The sequence below is a fragment of the Canis aureus genome, chromosome 1, assembly GCF_053574225.1.
Source record: "Canis aureus isolate CA01 chromosome 1, VMU_Caureus_v.1.0, whole genome shotgun sequence".
NCBI lineage: Eukaryota > Metazoa > Chordata > Mammalia > Carnivora > Canidae > Canis > Canis aureus.
Genome location: NC_135611.1, coordinates 34,525,308 through 34,546,586, shown reverse-complemented (window position 1 = coordinate 34,546,586; position 21,279 = coordinate 34,525,308). Strand labels below are relative to the sequence as shown.

The following is a 21,279-nucleotide window of genomic DNA, read 5'->3' as shown; positions in this document are numbered from 1 at the left end:
AAAAAGCTCACTAACAACTATATATACATGTATGTGTGTTTGATTTCTTGTTGACCAACATTCATAGAATAATGCTCTTTAAAAAGGGGGGCAGGTAATATGGGCAGACTTACCACAGCTTAGGTTGCTTTCTGCTTTCAGAGCTAGCGTGGGGATATTCCAGAAGTCATTCTGCCAGTCAACCACATTCCCTTTCACATTACAGCTGAGGTTGGAGAGGATTTTGGAATTCATGGTAAAATTCCAAAGTCGAAAGTTATAAATGTCCCCTTTTAGGGAGGCAATTTCATTGTGACTGGAGCCTAACAGCAATTTCCCATTTCTAGGAATAACTTTACTGATGGTAGACTCGCATGGAACTGCTTCATAGTTTCTTTTGAAATTTACACCAACAGAACCCAGAGAATTATTCCAAATAATGCAGAGCTGCTCAAAGCTTTCTGTGAAAATGTCTTCTTTATCCTTCACAGGTAACACACTGTTCAGGAAGCATTTTGAACCAGAAATAGAAATAAAGTAGCCATTCCTGGTCTTTCCAAAACTAAGTAACTGTGTGAAGGAGGCATTGGAGTAGGAGAAAGCTATCCATTCATGGTCTTCCTTGCCAATTTTGGTTGCTTCAAAACAGAGAGTGAAAGCGCTGAGCTCTGGAATAGAGACACTTTTGGCAACAGATATCTGGTAACTATCTACTGTCTGGGGTAAAATGACCTTCTGGTTCCTTAAGGACACAGCAACTAGGACAAAACATAGTAACAGATAAAAATATATTAATTTCAAACATGAACTAATGAGATGCAAAACATCTGATATGCCCATTCCCACCCCACCGCTCTGGACTGACTTTTGCCCCTCCTTTTATGACTCTCCATTACCTTGTACCAATAATAATAACAATATGGATCCCACCCATATTAAGTCTAATCATGGTGGGATCCCACACCAAAACTTCTGAGGTATACCCAACCAAGTTGATAAGTATCTTTTTTAAATCCCTGAACTGAAACAACAACAACAACCCAAAACCCAAATTAAGGAAACTATTATTTCAAGAAAGCTCTGTCTGTACACTTTTTCCAGAAATATGCTATTTTTCAAAATATATTTCTAAACATAATAGCTAATAGTTCTTTTTTCATTAATAATTAATTGCCTTTTACTCTTCCTAAACACTCCTATGCTACCCCATATCCTATTCATTTTCCCCACCACCAGGCTATTTGAGGAACAAAGGTGAAAATAATCCTATGAAAGAGAGGCACTCTGATAAAAAATAAAAATAAAAATGAAATTTTAAACTATATTTCCTTTACCGCGGAGCATCTGGGCTCCTTTGTGAGGGATAGCAAGGAGCAGAGGTAAAAGGAGCAGACAATGCAACTTCCTATCCTAGCTCTTCCACAAAATGCAGTGTGACCTTGGGGACATTACTTTACCACTCTCCATAAAATGAAGGACAATGACACCGATTACACAGGTGGTCAATAGGAATTAAATTAACACCTTGGAAAGCTCTAGAACAGTGCCTGCTATAGTCAATGTACAGCTAGGATTACTAACATTACCGATTACTAACATTACTGATTACTAATACAGATTATTATCATCTGCATAATATAGTCAAAATAAAATGAATTAGCCCAGTCTTTCTGTGACATATGTGAAATTAGTAAATAATACAATGAATTTAACCCTATGTTAATATAATAGACACTGCGAAACAGGTACTGATTGAGAGAGAAGCAGCTCTCCTCAAAAATTCTGTTTAATGCTGGCTTCATAGGAATGCTAGTTTGAATATATTTCAATATATATCAAGAATAGGTCTATGGTATAAAAACATCATTTTAATATAAATATTCTAGTTAAAAATCCATGATGAGGGATCCCTGGGTGGCTCAGTGGTTTAGCGCCTGCCTTCGGCCCAGGCATGATCCTGGAGACCCCGGGATCGAGTCCCGCGTCAGGCTCTCAGCATGGAGACGGCTTCTCCTTCTGCTTCTGCTTCTCCCTCTGCCTCTCATGAATAAACAAATAATACCTTTAAAAAAAAAAATCCATGATGGAGTTTAACAGAATCATGGATTTTAGTCTACTTTTTAAATATAAAGGACCTTACAGGTCTATTTACCCAAAGGAATATTTATGTAATAGGAAGCCAGTATTCAACATGTGTTATTAAAAGGGTAGAAAGGAAATATGTCCATCAACATTTTATTAGAGGTTATGGCTAGGTTATGATATATGGGCAATTCTAATTTGCTTCTTTTTTATTTTCAAATTTCCTATAATATTTTACAATTTTTAAAACACTATTAAAAATTAAAACACAATATCAATTAACCACACATATACTTAATGTCAGTCACTAATAGTAAATGACTCTGCCACCAAAAACACAATTTATAGTAATGAGGGTCAGTCATTTTCCTAATGGTGCCTTTCTTTATTCTTACTTTCAGAAATGACATCCACTTAAGAAGCTAGTCTTAAAGCTTGAATTTTCCTTAAGCAAAGAGAGGTTTTAGAGAGATCGAGATTATTCAAATATTACAATATGCCAGAATCTGGGAACTATGCTTGATAGAAATATTTTTTGCCTTTCATTAGTCATTTCTAAGGGGCTTTCCTCAGACTATGTTGTTTATTAGCTTAAGTTATAAATAGATCTTTTTATTTTAATTTATATGCTAATATTTTATATTTGTCCCCTAGCATAGTTCCTTAAAAGGGCAACATCTTAAAAGTCTAAAATAAAATGATTTCTGAATAGGAATGTTTGAAATGTTCAGTGAAGAGCTGTTAAAATTACAGCTTTTAATTATTAGCTGTGGAATATCTACAATCTGTTCAAAGCAGCCTTTAAATATTCTACATATAAACAATATAAAAAATTCAGTTCTACTGTAACCAGATTTTGGATCTGGTAACTATATATTGCTAATGAGAATGTTCAGAGAATATTAACAGATTCTTGCCCTTAAATTCTAATCCTAATCATTCACATTCACATAAAAGAGCATAACTCTGTCTTCTGGTCCTTGTGTTTATTGTAGAACATGTTAAATGAAAGCAGAAGGTTGGCGCCGCCTTTGGTTTACATACCTCTGATGTAGCTGGCATTGAAACCTTTCTTCTGGATGCTAAAGTCACTTGAAAAGGACACATGCATCTCATTCGCACTTGAGTTAAATGATAGGCCTTTGGCAGTTGCTCCACAAAATTTAGTCTGGCTCTCTCCATTATCAAGGGATAATGAGTCATAAATGCAATTGGGAGCTTCTTCAATGTCGAAATCATTAAACGTTATCTGAATGATATAGCCGGTGGGGGCTCGCAGGGTCCACAAGCAAGCCTGGCTGTTAGGGTAGTCATTAGGGTAGCACGGAGAAGTAAATGTCCCAGAAGGGTTGGATAGGACAACTCTGCAGTTGGCACATCCCCACACTGTTGGCCAGACAAAAGAGAGACAGAGAAAAGGGTGGGGATCAGAGGCATATGATAAACCAAGAATACCACACACTGGGGACAAACAATAAGCATTTTAAAATACCAAAATATCATCATTAAAAAAAAAAAGGAGAATGAAACCCATCTCAAGGAGAAAAGGAAAAAGTAACAGAGGAACAAAGAGTAAAAGAAAAAGAAAAGTTTTAGAGCAATGATTCTTAAACTTGAGGGTCACAGATTCTAAGAATCAGATAAAAGTTACAGTAAAACACATAGAAGTCACTACACTCAGTTTTCTATTTTAGGGAGTACATGAGGCCACAGGAGGTAACAATGGATTTCCCAAAGGTTCACTGGCTCGGGGTTAAGAATCTCTACTTTAGCGAGTAACTGAACTGGGGGTAAGGGAGTTAGAGAAGCATAAAAGTAGAGGTCAGTATTACAATCATGGATATAAAGGAAGATAAATACTTAGGAATTAAATGTTTAAAGAGAAAGCTACCAATACAAAATAAATAAATAAGCAAATAAGTTGTCCTCTGGCAGACTTTTTTTTTCCCCTAACATTCAAATAAATAGCATCACCTTGCATGTATGGAATATTTATAGTTTAAAAATACTTTCACCTATTTCATTTGTTCATAACAGTTGTTACGTAATACTTGTGTGATTAGCTCATTCACTCATTCATTCATTCATTCCGGTGACTATTCATTGAGTACCTTTCATAAACCAGGCACTATTCTAAACACTAAAAATAATTCTAATACATATTAATCAGCAAGAAAGACAAAGTCTATTCTGAATGATTCTTACACTTGGTTTTGGACTCAGAGATAAACAAATAATATAATGGCAGATGGCAATAAGAGGTAGGAAGAAAAGTAAAGCAATCAATTATTTCTCAATTATAGCTATCCAGGGCCTGGTTACCAACTGGAATGAGAAACCAAGGTCTACTATCTTTCTATCTAGTGGCACTTTTGCAATTAATATTCATGTCTCTTTTAAGTATTTGTATAAATGGAGGCAGTAATTTCATTTATTCAACATTCTGGATAAATAAACTGCCAAAAAACTGACACATACGGCCTAAAACAATAAAATACTTTAACTCTGTTAATGGAAATCACTCTGAAAGTATTGTGTTCCTCCCTCTTTTACCAGGTTGAGTAGAATAAATATGCACTAACTTTTCTTGAACATGGTAGTTACCATAAATACTACTTATTTTTCTATGATATAGTAATATATGCAAGGAACTTACTGGATATGTTACACTGCTCAGGTTAGGTTTTTCTTTTTTCTTTCCCCTGTGGCTACCTTGGATTATGCACTATATCCCTGACAACTCTGCTCCCCATCAATTCTTTGTAACTTGCCCTCCCTCTGTTCTTCCTCCCTGTGCCCGCAATGTGTTGTATAGGGCTGAAGACAGAGAGGGGAAAACAAATTATGATCACCACGTGTTAGCCAAACGCCTTCTCTCATCCATCCCTGGAGTACCACATTCCTCTTCTTTGTTGTTTTCATCAGAGCAGTTATGTTACTTCCACTTGTGACATTATTTGCTTATTGTCTGTCTGTTCCCACTGTTCTCGGAATACAAAAAGTAAAAAATGTACTTGTACTGTTCTATTCACCATCTTACTCCTCAGGACCTCACAGCATCCCTGGTACATGGAAAACTTCCAATAAAATTTTTTAAATTTATGAATAAATGAATAGCTTAAATCCTATCTCAATTAAGTACAGTATATGAAACTAAACCAAACAAAGTCTAAGTCAGAAAAAGATAGTGCATGAGCTCTGGAATGTCCCTTTGGGTGGCATTTTGGGGCTCTTTCTTCCAATTACTCACTCATAGTCTAAGACTGAGAACACCGGGCCTGACACTTACAAGTAATCTTAGTAAATTAACAATAATGTATCCAGTAAAAGGTATTGATTGTTAAAAAAGAAAAACAGGATACCATCTCTGTGTCATCACAATGTGCATGAAGCACCATTATTTTTCCATCTGCCACATTCAAAACACAATATACATGACTTCCTTCATCCTGATATATATATATATATATTTTTCCAAATTCTTCTCTAAGAGCTGAATAAAAAGTACAGGCAAGTTCAACCTGAGCACATAGACTCTAATATTGAACAAGTTAATGTCTCTGTGCCTCAGTTTCACTACCTTCACACTGGTGGCAATAGAAGCATCCACCTCCCAAGATTATTGAGAGGGTTAGATAGGTTAATATTGGAAAGTCCTGGGAGCCACACCATTTGAGTGTTGGATTTTTATTACTCATTAGTATAACACAAAATCTGTGCATCAATAATTTAAGAGAGAAAAAATATAGCATCCCATTTTAATAGAATCCTATTTTTCCCTTAGGTACTCATTGGGATGAAACAGCTAAAAGGAAGACACCGATAATATTCATTTAAAAACCAGTTAAAGTATTCCTGGGGTGCCTGGGTGGCTCCGTTGGTTCAGTGTCTGCCTTCAGCTCAGGTCATGATCCCAGGGTTCAGGGATCAAGCCCAGAGTTGAGTTAAGGCCCTTGCTTGGCAGGGAGTCTGCTTCTCCCTCTTCCTCTGCCTCCATTGCTCCCCCTACTTCATTTTACCAAATAGATAAATTAAATCTTAGACAAAGTAAAATAAAAACAGATTAAAGCACTCTTTTATGATTCTCATCTACAGTCACTAGACAGCAGTTAGAGATAGTGCTACTAAACAGCAATTATCTTAGTTGGGTGAAAAATCAATTAAACAAGGCACAGTATCATCATGTTCATTGTATTTTATAGATAACTTCACAGTAAAGGGCTTTCACATATATTATCTCATTTGACATCGTAACAACCATGGGAATTAGTAGTTCTATCTTCAGATGAAACTAACAAGGCTAATACATATTATATAATTGGTCCAAAGTTACACATCTAATTGATAAGAAGACCAAGACTCAAACCAACTGTTCTCAAGTCTAGTGTTTTTCCAGGGGAAAAAAAAAGTTTCCACAATTAAACAAAAAACAGTAAAGTGGAGAGCACAAGTACTGCCTCAAAAGACAATGTTTTCTACTGGGCAATTTCTTAAACATAGTGAAATCAACCTAATAGTAATATATTTTAAGAAACTGATTTTGAAATATTTTAGTAAAGAATGCTAGAGAGTATAAAATATGGTGATTTGAATTTGTCCGGTTAGAGCAATCAATTGTCATTGTTAATTCCTAAACAATGAGCTTTTCTTTAAGAACTTTATTAATTCTCCCATAAAGGCACAGATACTTAAAAAGATGGCTACTGAAGTAGCCACTGATTCTGGTCTTGGTAAAACCAGAGTTGACACATTTCCTAAAAGATACTCAAAACATCTGGCTCAAATTGTTTTCAAAGATGGATATAGTAACACATTCACACCTACAAATTTATAAAAGCAAAGTTTCCCGGAAATCTAAGCAACAAACCAAATTCCACCCTCGGCTTTTGCCTATGCCTGTGAATGTTTAGCAATAATTTACTTATGCTCATTTTACAAAACTTTATTCTTCCAAGAAACTCAAATCTAAGATGGAAAACCTTCCAGTCATGCCAAGCCTATTTCAATTTATAAGCAACATTTAGACTCAGATTTAATAATCATTGCCTTTTGTGGCTTTTGTTGTTTTATCTCAAGATTTGGATTCTTACCCCGCCCTTGCTTCAAGTCCTTCCCTCTAAATTAGATAGTATGTTCTTTAAAATCTAAGGCAAAGGTATCAGGTTCCAAAAGATAAATCAAAATAAATCAATTTTAGCTGCTTTCAACACAGATCTATCAATAGAATCACTGTTTTTCCTCTCCTGTGTTAAAGGATGAATAGAATGAATCCATTTAAATGAAATCTTGCTTTTTATCTGCATGCATCTCAAACTGCTGCTAATTAATCTGTTGGAAAACTTCACTGGTGAAAATCATCTCAGAAAATTTTGCCTCAAGTTGCTGGCTCAAGTTGCCTTTATTCAAAGTTGTTGTTTGAAAAAAAAAACCAAAAAAACAAAAACAAAGTTGTTGTTTGAGTGATCTGTGTGACTATATTAAATTCTAATGAATAAAGTTCATTAGTTGCTTAAAAAGGTTTAAAATATTCAGTAGCCTTGGTGTTTTCTAAAGATTAAGCGGAAAAGTCAGCAAGTGAGAATTCCAGGATCAGTTCTACGGCCTCAATCATCATGAAGCCAGGAACAGAGACACAGGATTTTTCCAGATCAAGTACCACGCCACCAGATGTAACATCACGAAATGTCCAATAGAAATAATACTTTAGATGTTGGTATTTATTAGTTGACTAATAATATAGAGAACTATATATAATATATAGTCATCAAAGTAAATGTAAGTGATTTCAGGCCTCTGTGCATATTTTTTCAGCATGGCAAGGAATCTGAAGGCAGTCTGGCTGTGACATCTGCGTTTCTGTTAATGTGACAGACTTGGCAAGCATTCCCACCCTCCCTCACCACTCCTCTTCAAGCTCTGCACTCAGAGATAGCATTTCCATGTAGGGGAGGATCCCTCCTAAAGCAGGGTTACACTGGTCATTCCAATCTCCTGCTGGAATTTCCAGCAGCCAAGTAAGGATATCAATTTGCTCCCAAACTCCTCCTAAAACACTAGTTTCCCCAGGGTTAACCAGAAAATTGATTTTCCCACTGTGATGTTTTGGCCTCAAAACATTGTTTGGAGGTACCATAAATATGAAGCCATCGCCATGATTGGCACATTAGTTTAAAAGGGTGCCGCTTTACTTGAATCAGTTCAATTAAGTTTGACATAGCTAGAAAATTAACAAGAATTTGAAGGTTCCTTGATGAAGCACAGTTAAGCTTAACAATTTTTTTTGAATCTCCAAAGAGATTCACATCCAGCACATCTTCAGATACATTTCTCTCTTCTACAATATTGTTAATGTTTAAACTTCAAGTCCTGCCTTTCCATAACCACTGGAGCATAAAAACATCCTATATGTAACTGTGAAAGGTAATATTTTCTGAATCCAAACACATGAACTGCTGGAAATCTTTCCAGACTCACTTTATTATGTAGCTACCCTTCCCTTGCAAGGGGATTAAACACACAAGCACATGTGCACGCATATGCACACACCCCCACACATATTTTCATGGGAAACTGTTCTCTCTTAACCAGTGGCTGAATCCTTCCCCAGCTGTTAAAAAAATAAAAAATAAAGAATAAAAACATACAACCTAAAGGCAATGCATAATTTTAAACAAACTAAAGCTGTAGAGTCCATCACTTAACCTGTCTTCTGGTTAATACGTTCAAATCTTTTATCCCCTTCTATATTCCTGCACTGCAAACCCCTAACTCTGTATTAATATAGCCATGGACCTTTTGCTCTCTAATATGTAGGCTTCTGAACACTGTTGAAAAGAATCCACAACACTGCAAATTTATACTGAGGAGGCTTCTGATTTATTTCACTCACCTTCTTCAACATTCAATGCTTCCCTGATTCTTGAGTCTCTCCCTCACGGTTTCTACCTTCCCCTTATTATTCTCCTGCCCTTCTCTCAGCCCTCTCTGAGCTTGCCGCTGCTCTGCCTCACAATGTTTGCTATTTCAAGTACAATCCTCAGACCCATAGCTTCAGCATCACCTGTTAGACATATACAGAATCAGCCAGACCTACTAAACAAAACTGTATTTTAACAAAAATCTCTGGTGATTAGTAAGTACATTAAAATCTGAGAAGTGCTCCTTTTAATAACAACATACTACAGAACCTAGTCATAATCCCCCACACACACACTTTCTCCCCAAGGGATTTGCCCCTCCCACATCTCATGCAGTCATATCAGTACCATCACCCCAGGGAAGGACCCCCTCTCCTGAAGGGAACCACATCATGGGCTTGGCTCCTCAGATTCTCACTCTGAGAATGTGAAGTTAGGGACACAGATAATTTGTTCAGAGAATGATGAAAAATAAAATGCCTGAGTTATATGAATTCAAGAACAGCAGCTGTCTTGCCCATTTGCAAATGAAAGACACTGATGAGAAGAAGAGAGCAAATGTAGAGAATAGAGAGATAAGAAAAAATCAGACCTTTGAGAAACACAGAGGCTTTCATTTTAAACATTCAAAGTCCAGAATTCAATGAGAGGAGCTGTTCTTTGTGGCTTCTCCTTGAATTCCTTGACGAGAATTCTTATACCTACCATCTCACTTCTCTTGATCCAGTTTCAGTATATTTCTTTTTTTTTTTTCCAAAGATTTTACTTATTTATTCATGAGAGACACAGAGAGAAAGAGAAGCAGAGACACAGGCAGAGGGAGAAGCAGGCTCCATGCAGGGAGCCCGATGTGGGATTCGATCCCAGGTCTCCAGGATCACGCCCTAGGCCAAAGGCAGGCACTAAACTGCTGAGCCACCCAAGGTTCCCCCAGCTTCAGTATATTTCTGTTCCTGACAGCCAAGTGTGCCTCAAGGCTATACTTTACCAGGCTCTCCTCTCTCTTCAGCTTTTCTGTCTCTATACTTTGTCTCTTGGATGATCTCATCCACACACAGGCCTTTATTATGTCCAAATGCTGTCCTACTGAGCACCACACCCACACTGGCGAATGTCTATTCAATGTCTCACTTGGATATCCCATAGATCCCTTAATTCACACACCATTCCTCAAATTATGTGTTTTTATTCATTTTATAATTGTTCATAGTATGAGAAAGATCCAAACTGCAGCTCTGAATACTGCCCTAGGGCTACCTTCTCCCATACCTTTCCAAATATTTTGTCAAGGGCTGTGTCATTATCTTATTCATGGCTAACTAATATATCCCCTTATCTCATTCTCATGGCTCCTTAGTTTAAGGTTCACATCTTTTCTCTCTTGGACAAAAAGCTCAGTAGCTAGTCTATTTGCCAATATCTTATCATCTCCAACTCATGCTCCACATCACTACAAGAAAGATCGATGAGATAAAAATATGCTTTCAAAATCTTCTCTGGGCTCCAAAAAGGACAAACTTCTTTGAATGACAAGTACAGCACCCATATTTTCCTGTTCATACTGTCTACTCATCACTTACCATCCCCCCATATCCATTCACTTGATAAATACTTCTTAAGCATCTCATTACCTGGCCCTGTGAATATCTACTGTATCATGGACAGGATACAATTCCTGACTTTATGGAACATCTAGATTTTTTCAAGTATAGATAAATAAGGGCATAGCAATAGCACAATGTGAAAATTGCTCTGCTAGAACAAGTGGATGAGTACAATCACCTGGGTTTAGACTTCGTGGAAACAGTGCCATTTCTAACAGATGAGAAAGAAACTAAGACCTAAATATCCAGCATAGGAGTGGGCCAAGTAAAGAGGAGAAATAGAAAAGTGTTCTGGCTAGTAGGTCAGCAAGTGTAAAGGCTAGCCGGTGAAAGAGAACACGACTGTTCAGGTAACCTAAGAGTTTAGTTTTGTGGAAACATAGGATCCAAGGAGGGGCAAAACAAGAGATAAAGATGGCAAGGTAGGCAGAAATTAGATTCTGCAGGATTTTGCAAGCCAGCCTAAAGAAAATGGAAAATTATAGTAAGAGCAGTAGGGAAAATAAAGAGGTTTTAATTAGGGGAAAGTAAAATAATGAGATTTGTGTTTAGCACATAGGTTTTTGTTTTTTTTTGTTTGTTTGTTTGTTTTTTGGTAATTCCTTACCCTTCTAAACATAAACACAAAACTACCAGTTAACAAAGCCCCTTGTAAGAGTCCCTGCAGCCACACTCAAAGGACTCGACAGAAGACAAGAAAGAGAGAGCAAACCACCCTGGCAGCTCATTTGCGGAGAGAGAATAGTAGTCAAGCAGTAGGAAGATTAATTCTGCAAAGACTCCCCGAAGCAGAGCCTAACTGTTGATGGGTAAGATCTAAGAGCAGCAAAGTGACCAATCTAGTGTTCATCGTAGATCTATCCTACTGTGATCTTACATGTTTTATTACCCCTGATGGAAAACTGAGGGAACTCTAAAAAACACCCACCTAATGTTCATTTCTCTCACTTGAGAATGTCACAGAAAACTTCTCCATATGGATTATCTAGGCAGTTGTTATAGGGTAAAACTGGTTTATGTTGGCATTAACCAGAAAAATATTGCTAAATATTACCAACATAAATGGAGAATGTCTTAGCCTAATTAAAGCTAATTATAGTTCTAATACCCATGAAGGCAATGATATCATTATTGGCAAAGTGACACATTACTAACTTCTTGAACATACGAAAGCAGCTAATGAGATATCCATGTAAAATACTAGGACTGCATTTGATTAGTAGTAAGATGCTCAAATAATATTAACTTTTAGTGTTGTGATTGTGGTTGTTACTTCATAGGAGAGAATGTTTCAGTTCATGTTAGTTCATGCATGCATGCATGCATTCATTCATTCATTCAATTTTCTGGGCTCCTACTTCCATTCATTTCCAGTTTTCTCTTAGATATCTTTACATATGGTTGGGATGCCTGGGTGGCTCAGTGGTTGAGTATCTGCCTTTGGCTCAGGGTGTGCTCCTGGGGTCCTGGGTTAGAGTCTTGCATCAGCTTCCCCACGGGAAGCCTGCTTCTAACTCTACCTAAGTCTCTGCCTCTCTGTGTCTCTCATGAATAAATAAATAACATCTAAAAAAAGGATATCTTTACATATGGTTAACAGAGGGTGGTCAGAATTGGAGGTCGGAGTAAAAGGTTATTGCTTCTAATTTATTACCTGTTATGTGGTACAGATGAAGAACCCGAAATTAATAGCTAGAACAAATTTTGGTTTAACAAACTTGCCCTCCCAAATAAGTTGGGAGAATATATTGGGAAGAAGATGACAGTGGCAGAGTAAGTGTGCCCCATAACTCAAATTTTCCAAATGAGCCTTTGAGGGCGTTAAAATCAACAACAACAACAACAACAACACCCACCTAGGTTTGTACACATAAATGGCAGTAGTTTAAATAGTGAAGGCTTGGAGCAAAGTAAATTATAGATGCAACTAACATAATTTTGGCCCTTTATAGAATACTTTTTATAGAAACATTTTGGGAATAAGAAAAGGCTGATATAAAAAATCCATAATATAGATTTTTAAAATAAAAATATTTTTTCAGTAAAAGTTTCCATTTTATACTCAAAAAAGTCATTTAAATATGCTGTCTAACTGCCTTAAGTTAAGGAATTAATTACTTTTCCAAATATTTATATAATGTCAACTTTGCACACAGATCTCAAGAATAATGTATTTGAGGGTTGTATGAAAGAGGGAAGGAGAAAGAGAAATAGAACAAACCTTAAGTTTGTTCAGCACACTCTAAAATTCAACTTTAAAAAGTTCTATTTCCAACTTCTTTCTAGCTAAATCACAAAATCTGATAAAAAATATTTTGTTATTATTTTCAAAAAAGAAACACTGTGGCAAAGGCAATATATTCCTGATGCTGAACTAGAAGATCTCTCAAAATCCTTTCCAGATGTAAAATTATACCTTCCAAGGTAATTTTATTTTTTAAAGAGAAAGCACAAGTAGGAGGGGTACAGGGAGAGGGAGAGGGCAGAGCCAGGCTTGAAGCTCAATTTCACAACCCTGAGATCATGACCTGAGTCATGATGTCAGAGATGAGACTCAGATGCTTAACCAACTGAGCTACTCAAGTGCCCCGTAGAGTATTTTTTTCATATCAATATTAGCCATTTAAACCCATATATATATAAACAGCTAATAATTATAGCACCTATAATAACAATTAGCATTTGGTGAGTGATTACTTTGTGCCAGATGAGAGAAAACTACATTGGCTTCCTCTTGAAATAATCTGTTTTTATGAGTATTTGATCATACTACAAGTGGATCACAGTAGGTTCTGGTCTTTGCTCTTCCATTAACCAACCATGGGACTCTGAGCTAGTAGCCATTGAGGCCTCAGTTGTCACATCTGAAAGAAATGTCTTTTCTAGTTCTAAAACTCTAGGATGGGTGATAGACTCAGATCCTCACACACAGTGGTGCTTCGATAGCTCCCTTTAGTAGGAGGAAGCTTCCAGGAAACTCATGAAAATACCTAATGCTTCCCTAAGGAAAATAATGTGCTGATGTATAGTTCATAGGATATCGAGAAAACAGGGTCTTTTTGAGTATTAATGAGCCTCAGCCTGTTTGTGTACATCTGAACACTTTGAGCCATAAGTCAGCCAATACAGGTTGAATGGAAGTAGAGCTAACAGTCAGCAAACATCCTGATTTCTGGGACATATTCAGACTGCTCAAGAAAATTTCCACATCTTGCTAACAGTAGTTATTATGCTATTTTGAATATTGCTGGCTTAGAATTATAGAGCAAGCTGTGACAGATTGTAAAGATTTAGAGTGTGGTTACATCAGGGAAAAAAATCACCTACTTTCTACCTAATATAGCTGCTTTAGTGTGTTCTTGATGCCTACCAGCTTACTTTACAAAAGAAAAAAATAGTTTATTACTTGTATAAAGTTAATACAGCTTTTAAGGAGTAAGGTTGAATTTTGGTTTGCCACACTATTGCTAAAATGTTTATCTAAATTTCAGAATGCCTTGGGTTGTGAATGAGGTAATGTAGGCACTAACTCTGTAGAGCCCCTGGCAGATTCTGTACATCCAGGCAACTCCATCAACTTCACATTTAAAATGCTTCATCTCTGCCCCTGGGGCTCTCCACATTAATCACAAAACCTGCAGCAAAAACACACTTGAGAAAAAGTTCATAAAGGTCACTAAACTTCATAATTATGACTTTCCATGATCATGCAAAAATCTACTTGCTCACTGTCTTTTGGCTACTTTTATTTTTAAACTCCAGAAAAATGGAAGAGTGACTTGTAATAGGTAGGTGAATAAGGTCACACCTGCAGACAAGCCAGAGAGAAGGCCAAACCACCAAAAGTGGGCGTGCTAGGTGGTCTAACAGAGCAAACAGTGCTGCATGTTTCCAGTTGGAGGCACAGACCAAAGAACAGGAGTTGGTGTCCAAGAGGTCTGAACTCGGGCAAACCTGTCAGCGGAGAGTGTAGGAGTGCTCAAGCTGCATACAGCTGGTTCATTATAGAGGGGCTTAACAGTCACTTGAAATTTCTGTCAAATTGCTTCCATGCCCTTGACCACTATTTAGCTTTGCAACATTGAGAAAAAGGGAAACATTATTTTAACATACAATGCCTTTCACAATCCCACATAGAACACCAAGTAGGGAGGTTTTGAGGGGTGTTCTCTAAGGAAGTGACTTTGGAATAATAATAGGTATAGCACTATTCTGGTTCAATACAAGTTATAACACATACATCATTTTCCTAGGGAAGGATATATGACAGGAAGACTATGTGTCCTCCTGGCATCAAATCTCAATACCCTCAAAAGACGAGAAACTTTAGATTTGGTGATTCTATAATAATGTGTTAAAGTAAATAGGAGATATTTGGATAATACTATATCTTTCCGAAAGTTATTTACTAAATAATTTGAACTGAATCTCTACTCAAGAAAATCAAAATGATTTTCTTCTCCCTCCAATATAATCAGCTGACTTTCAGTTTTTATGATGAGCAAGACATTAGGCATTTTTATGAAGAACCACCCAGGCAGTGTGGTGCTGTCCTATGTGGAAGGACTATTAGCCTCACAATGCAAAATGGGCCAAAAAACGAAGTTAATTGAAATTTTAATAAAAGTTAACTTTTGCGCTTGTAAGGTGATGTTAACAGTTTACATATATGTGATTTTGCCTGAAAGGAATAGTTTTTTTAATTATCAAAAATATCTTTTCATCTAATACATCATTTTTATGAATATTATGATGCTTGATAAATTTATTTTCTACAAAACTAAGTCACAATTCAAAAGCAGATGATGCAGATGCAGTTCTTTGGTCACTCTCTCTGTCTCCCAGCAAACAGAGTCAGTAAGAAATATACATATCACACTGATCTTAAGGTGTGGGCCAAAGCTCTTGGCTGAGACATAAGAATGTTCTAAGTGACTGTATGTAAGACTACGTACAGCTGACAAATGGAGGATATTTGGTCATTAACAACTCAGACACAGCAAAGCCCTTTCCACAGAAAAATATGAGAAAAGCAGAACATTAAAGCATAGCCCTGTCTTGTCATTTGTTTACTAGATTTAAACATTTGCTCTGAGGAACGCTGAAAATTAAACACCTAGAGTTCACAGAAGTTGTTTTGGACACTGATCTAAGTTTCTAGTTGAACTGGCTTTGAAGTTGCTCCTATGCCAACATCTTTACAGCAGCTCTCAGTATGTAAACCCTCCATACACTTGACTAGAAATAGCACACTGACTGGCTGGAACTTTCTGCACACTGTTGCAGTGAAAGACACTACTGTCTTTTAAAGCACATTATTCAACAATTAGATTTGGGCTGCTGAAGCAGAAGACAAAGGCAGCACTATATCCTGTGTAATTCAATCAATTTGCTTCATGACGTCATTTTTAGGTACAGCCTTTCAATTCACAGTTTGATTTTTTTACATGGCTTCGAGTGATGTAGAAGCCATGTAAAAAGATGTACATCTACCCCTGGGGGTGCACTCATTTCAGAAATACAAGGGCTTTGGTTAGGAAAATCTCATAAGTTGGGGTAACGTTTCTATTAAAAACCATTAATAAAGGCAAATGTTAATATTTATGAAATTTTAATGAAAAAAGTACATCAAATTGCACACCACTTGGTGTATCATCCAAGTAATACTAATGTGCTTATCCTTTCACTGTCTTTAGTGGGTTAAAAAAAATAGAAAAAGAAAAGATAATGTCAACACTCAGTCGATGTGATCCAGGATTTTCGGGCAAGGCTGGGAGGGAACATGTTACACTAAGAGTGTTTGATATAAGATGTGATTAAATCATTGCAAGATGAGTGCCATCTTGTTGGATATAATTGGAAATGTATTATGGCAGATTAAAGTATCACATTTTCCTGTCAACTGGTAACTGGTAGTAAGAAATACAAGAAGTAAAATAAAATATATTCTGGACATAGATTGGGCAGGAGCTTTTTGCTGTCTGCTTCCTCTTTGATTCTTTGGGTTATATCCAATAAAAAGGGAAGTAGAGTGAAAAAAAAGAAGTGGATATGTCTACAATGACCCACTTAACTTGAGTTCATACTGTGACATTGTATAATGCCCAGCACACAAAGTTATAGACTTCCTTCATCCCACATAAAGTCTTGTTTTTTGGGTATTTTTTTGTTTTATTTGTTTTGTGTTGTTTTGGTTTGTTTTTTTGTTGTTGGATTTGAGGGAGATCTGAAAATCTTGTGGCACACTCTCTGAAATTTAAGACTATTTTCCTTGGCACCCTTCATCTAATTTTATTTGCTTGCTTTCCTTGTCAAATATTTTTTTTCTGAATTAAATACCACAATTCATAAGATGAGTCAAGCTAAAAAAAAACCCAAAACAGTAAAGAATAAAAAAAGGAAAAGTTCTATGTGTGTATGCATAATGTGTATGCCTTCTGAATACATCCATGTGGTATACGTAAACAATTTCCATGAGGTCAGGCAGCATGTCTACCTGATTCACTTCTAAATCTCCATCAGTATCCAACGATACATGGCAAGGATTCACCACTCAAATACCCAGAAATTGAGAATAAAGGACAGACATACATACTCTACACATGCATACTTCAAAATATATACAACATTAACATACATATATTTACATATATTTGAAATATACATTACAAGATCATTTTTTTCTATAATCCTGAGTTTTACATGGTAGAAGAGCATCAATTCATGTATTCCTTCCTGCTCATGATAAAAGTGAAACTGAGGGCAGCCTGGGTGGCTCAGCAGTTTAGCACCGACTTCAGCCCAGGGCCTGATCCTGGAGACCCGGGATCCAGTCCCATGTCAGGCTCCCTGCATGGACCCTGCTTCTCCCTCTGCCTGTGTCTGTACCCCTCTCTCTCTCTCTGTGTGTGTCTCTCATGAATAAATGAATAAAATCTTAAAAATAAATAAATAAATAAATAAATAAATAAATAAATAAATAAATAAATAAAAATAAAAGTGAAACTGAATTCCATTCTAGGAGGAACATAGAAGCAAGCAAATAAAATTAGATGCTTCACTCTAGTCAATCTATACTTATTTTGTATAAGGCACACATTATAAGTACTAAAGAAGAGAATAATTTCCTTTAGAGAAAACAAGCCAAACAGAGATGCCACAAACATGCTGACCTAGAAGGGCTCCTTAATGCCAATTGTTGACTTTATGAATTGCTTCATCCTGAACCACTTAGATGTCTATCATAATATTTGGTAAGATATTACTGCTTCTAGTTCACTCACCACATGCCCTTCACTTTTCAGATGCAGAGGCTTAAGGCCAGAGATATCAACAGACTTGCCCAGGAGAACACCATGAATTAAAATCAAAATGATAATCATTTCTGCTTCCCAACTATGGTAAATGTAAATATTCTCTAATACCTGTATGCCTCTACTAAATTTAAACTTAGTAAATAAATTTAGAGTGCCTAAGGTATCTGAAGTCATGTACAATTATCTTTCCATATGTAAATTAAATTCTTGTGACAGTCTTGCAAAGCATATTATCATTGTTTTATTAATGAGAAAACAGACATTTATGTGTATCACTTTAACATATTACTTTGCTTCTATAATCTAGCCCATAGGCTTCTGAAAGCCAAGGATCATATCTAACTTGGTTTAGTCAACATTACAGCCTAAATCTAATTTCTAGTTGTGGCAGTATGGGTAGTCACAGTATTAATAACAATTAATTTATTCCAAGCTTTACCCAGAATCAAAGGATTGCAAGGAACCTTAGAGTTTAGATAACCCACTCCACCATATTTCTTACCCTAAGAAGCAGCAACATGAAAAAACATGAGCTTTGGAGTCAGGGAGACTTGACACTTGTATATGATCTTGGGCAAGTTATTTAACCTCTAAACCTCTTTGTCTTCTTAGAACAGGAAAGACATGACCTCCTTTTTTTTTGTGGTTCCTGAATGGATTAGTGAAATCCTACATAAAGGACCTCATGCAGTGGCTGATATTGCATGGGCTATCTGAGTATGTACAGACCAAAGCAGAGACACAAGACCCAGCCCCTTTGCCCCAACTCTGATGGGCACCTCAACTCCAGAGTTCCCTATGGTGTCTGCTGTGGCTCCTGTGGCCATTCACAGCCCAGCTTCTCCCTCAGCCCTGCTCTTCCTTCCCTTCCTCACAGGTGTTGGCTAAAGAATACTCTCTGATAAACTTCCTACATGTTAATCTCCGTCTCTGAGTTTGAGCCACAAGAACTCAACCTGTAACATCTGACTATTTCATTGTCTTGTGCCTGACTGAAACAGAAGGCATTGAGCATGCTCAAGAAAGAAATCTCCATTCAAACTGCAGTGATGTGATAAATGCTGAAGTGAGAAATTAAAGGTGTAGGTCTGGTTCCAGTTACCACCTAGGTATGCTGGGCCGCTTATTTAATATCTTGGCTTTATGGTTGAAAATGTGATCAATTATAACTCTGACGTAAAGCTTAGGTTCCCTCGTTTTAGTTCTGCCTTCAGGCCATAGTGTTTCTCTTGGGCCAAGAACATTACCTGTATTGAAAAAAATCAACTTTTATTTTCATCAAATCCTAATCAATTTACAGACCCAAGACGATGAATTTAAAGGCCATGATGTTTTCCTTAACAGATTTTGAATGCACAACTTTCCAGATTAACCTAACCTAGCCAAGTAGAAATTCATTAAATAATTTACTATGGAATACTAATATAAGTATATTACCAGTAAGTGACACTTCCTATATTACCATTAAGATTAAAAGTAAATTTAGGAAACTAGTCATTCTAAATGTCTCAGAAGAAAATCCCACGGGTAAATGTTTCTTTGACTTATGAATTTTGTGAAGCTCAGAGAGAGGACGTTATTTAGTTACTCAAGTGCATTTTTGTGCACAGTGAAGTAGCAGATGCTTTCAAGTGATGTCAGGAATGAACACTGGAAGGATACTTTTAAATAATGTAGGGAATTAGAAAATGACATTTTATTAATATCTTATTTTTATCAATCCAAAGATATATATTGTTCCCACTGGAAAAATGACCTATCTCATGCCTATATCTAAATTTGTCTCATCCATTTGATCTTTTAACATTTGATGCAGAGTCCAATTATAAGAAGGTTCACTTGTTCAAAGTTGGATTTTTATATTCCCTTTGATGTATTCTCCAGAGGGATTAACAAACACCATTTTAAAAATATACTGTACTAGAACATAAACCTATCACTCATGTTTGTTTTTCATTGAATTTCTGGTAAGCAGGTGGTGTGATGATTCTCAAAACCTTAATTCCACCACTCCACTACCATGTAGCTAATGGGTTTAGAAAAATCCAACCACAAAAACATAATCACAGTAGTTCTCTGTAAAGAGGTACCTGAAACCTCATTGATCACGACACTTAAAATGTTCCCTGTGAAGGTCAAATTCAAAACATATTTATGAAAAATAAACCTTTATGTTTAGATTTTAAATCTGTTGGCCAGAAAAAACATGGTAGTTTGGTTCAGAATATAAAAAAACTAACACAGGAATCCAGGAGAACATTCAGCAACTTTATTCAAAAAAAATTCTTAGCACTTGGGTGCTATGATGAAGAGTTCCCCAAGAATTTAGAAATCAGATTATTCTTTAAAGTGTTCAATTTCAACTCCTTTGTATTGATACTGACATAATCATCTTAGAAAAAGTTTTATTGAGTAAGCAAATGAAGAGAAACACAGTGAGTACAGAATAAGGGAAATATAAAGCTAACTCAATTGTAGTACCTCTCTAAATACTGTACCAGGCCAATAAGAAAATCCTAGACAATGGCCAGAGACCTTGTGCCACTGAGAAGATCAAGCCTCTTGGAGATGGATGCACAGGCTCAATTGATTGCTAAGGTTAAAAATCTAATCTTCTACTTCTTGCTCAGACGACTGTATGGTTTCCTACATAGATGGGCCATCAATTGTTCTGGTTCCTCTGATATTACTCATTGTATATCATCAAGTTAGCTCATTACAAGTTGGTTTCTCAAGTAGCAATATCCCCATAAGAGCAATATAAAAAGAGGCAATATCAAAAATATTTAACAACCCATAACAATTAGGACTTGGGCCTTAACCAGAGTAAACGCTGGCCCGGAAGGCAGACCTTGTGTCAGTTCTATAACTTCTGCACTTGCTTTTACTTGTAAGCAAACTTCCAGTTACTTGTTTAACATTTTTCTCCCCTCTTATACTGTGAGGTTCCTGGGCACAGGGACTGCCTCATTTACCACTGTATCTCCAAAACCTAGTATAATTCCTAGCCCTGGTCTTAGCTCTGAGAATGCATGAATGAATGAGTCAACAAACAAGATTAATGTGGATGAATCTACTTTTAGGAGATAGATCTACTTTCACAGTGAGTTTAAAATCAAACTTCTGAGGCTTCAAGACTCAGGGTTAGACCAATGCACTATGGTGAGGAGTAGCCTTTGGAGAGCTCTCTTGCGAAAGTTTCAGCAACCTTTCTACCACAAACAGCTCACTATTCTGACCTAGCCCTGCTGACACCAGGGGATTTCCCACCACATAGCCTACAGAGAAATTACCAACATAAGAAAACAACTTTACATTCTTTTGTCTTCTGAACATAAACTTAAGTCAAAACAGCAACTAATTAATTAAATGGATTAAGAT

General features: G+C 36.5%; 1 protein-coding gene across 6 annotated transcripts in view; it reads right to left on the bottom strand.

Moving 5' to 3' along the window:
- ADGRG6 (adhesion G protein-coupled receptor G6) overlaps positions 1-21,279 on the bottom strand; it is a 138,033-nt gene that overhangs the window by 68,798 nt on the left and 47,956 nt on the right. For all 6 annotated transcript variants that reach the window (XM_077895299.1, XM_077895290.1, XM_077895315.1 and 3 more), the window contains exons 3-4: positions 3,106-3,447; positions 114-737 (exon numbers count right to left, since the gene is read on the bottom strand). In XM_077895299.1, coding sequence (XP_077751425.1) covers positions 114-737; positions 3,106-3,447 — 966 coding nt within the window. The remainder of the gene's footprint in view (positions 1-113; positions 738-3,105; positions 3,448-21,279) is intronic.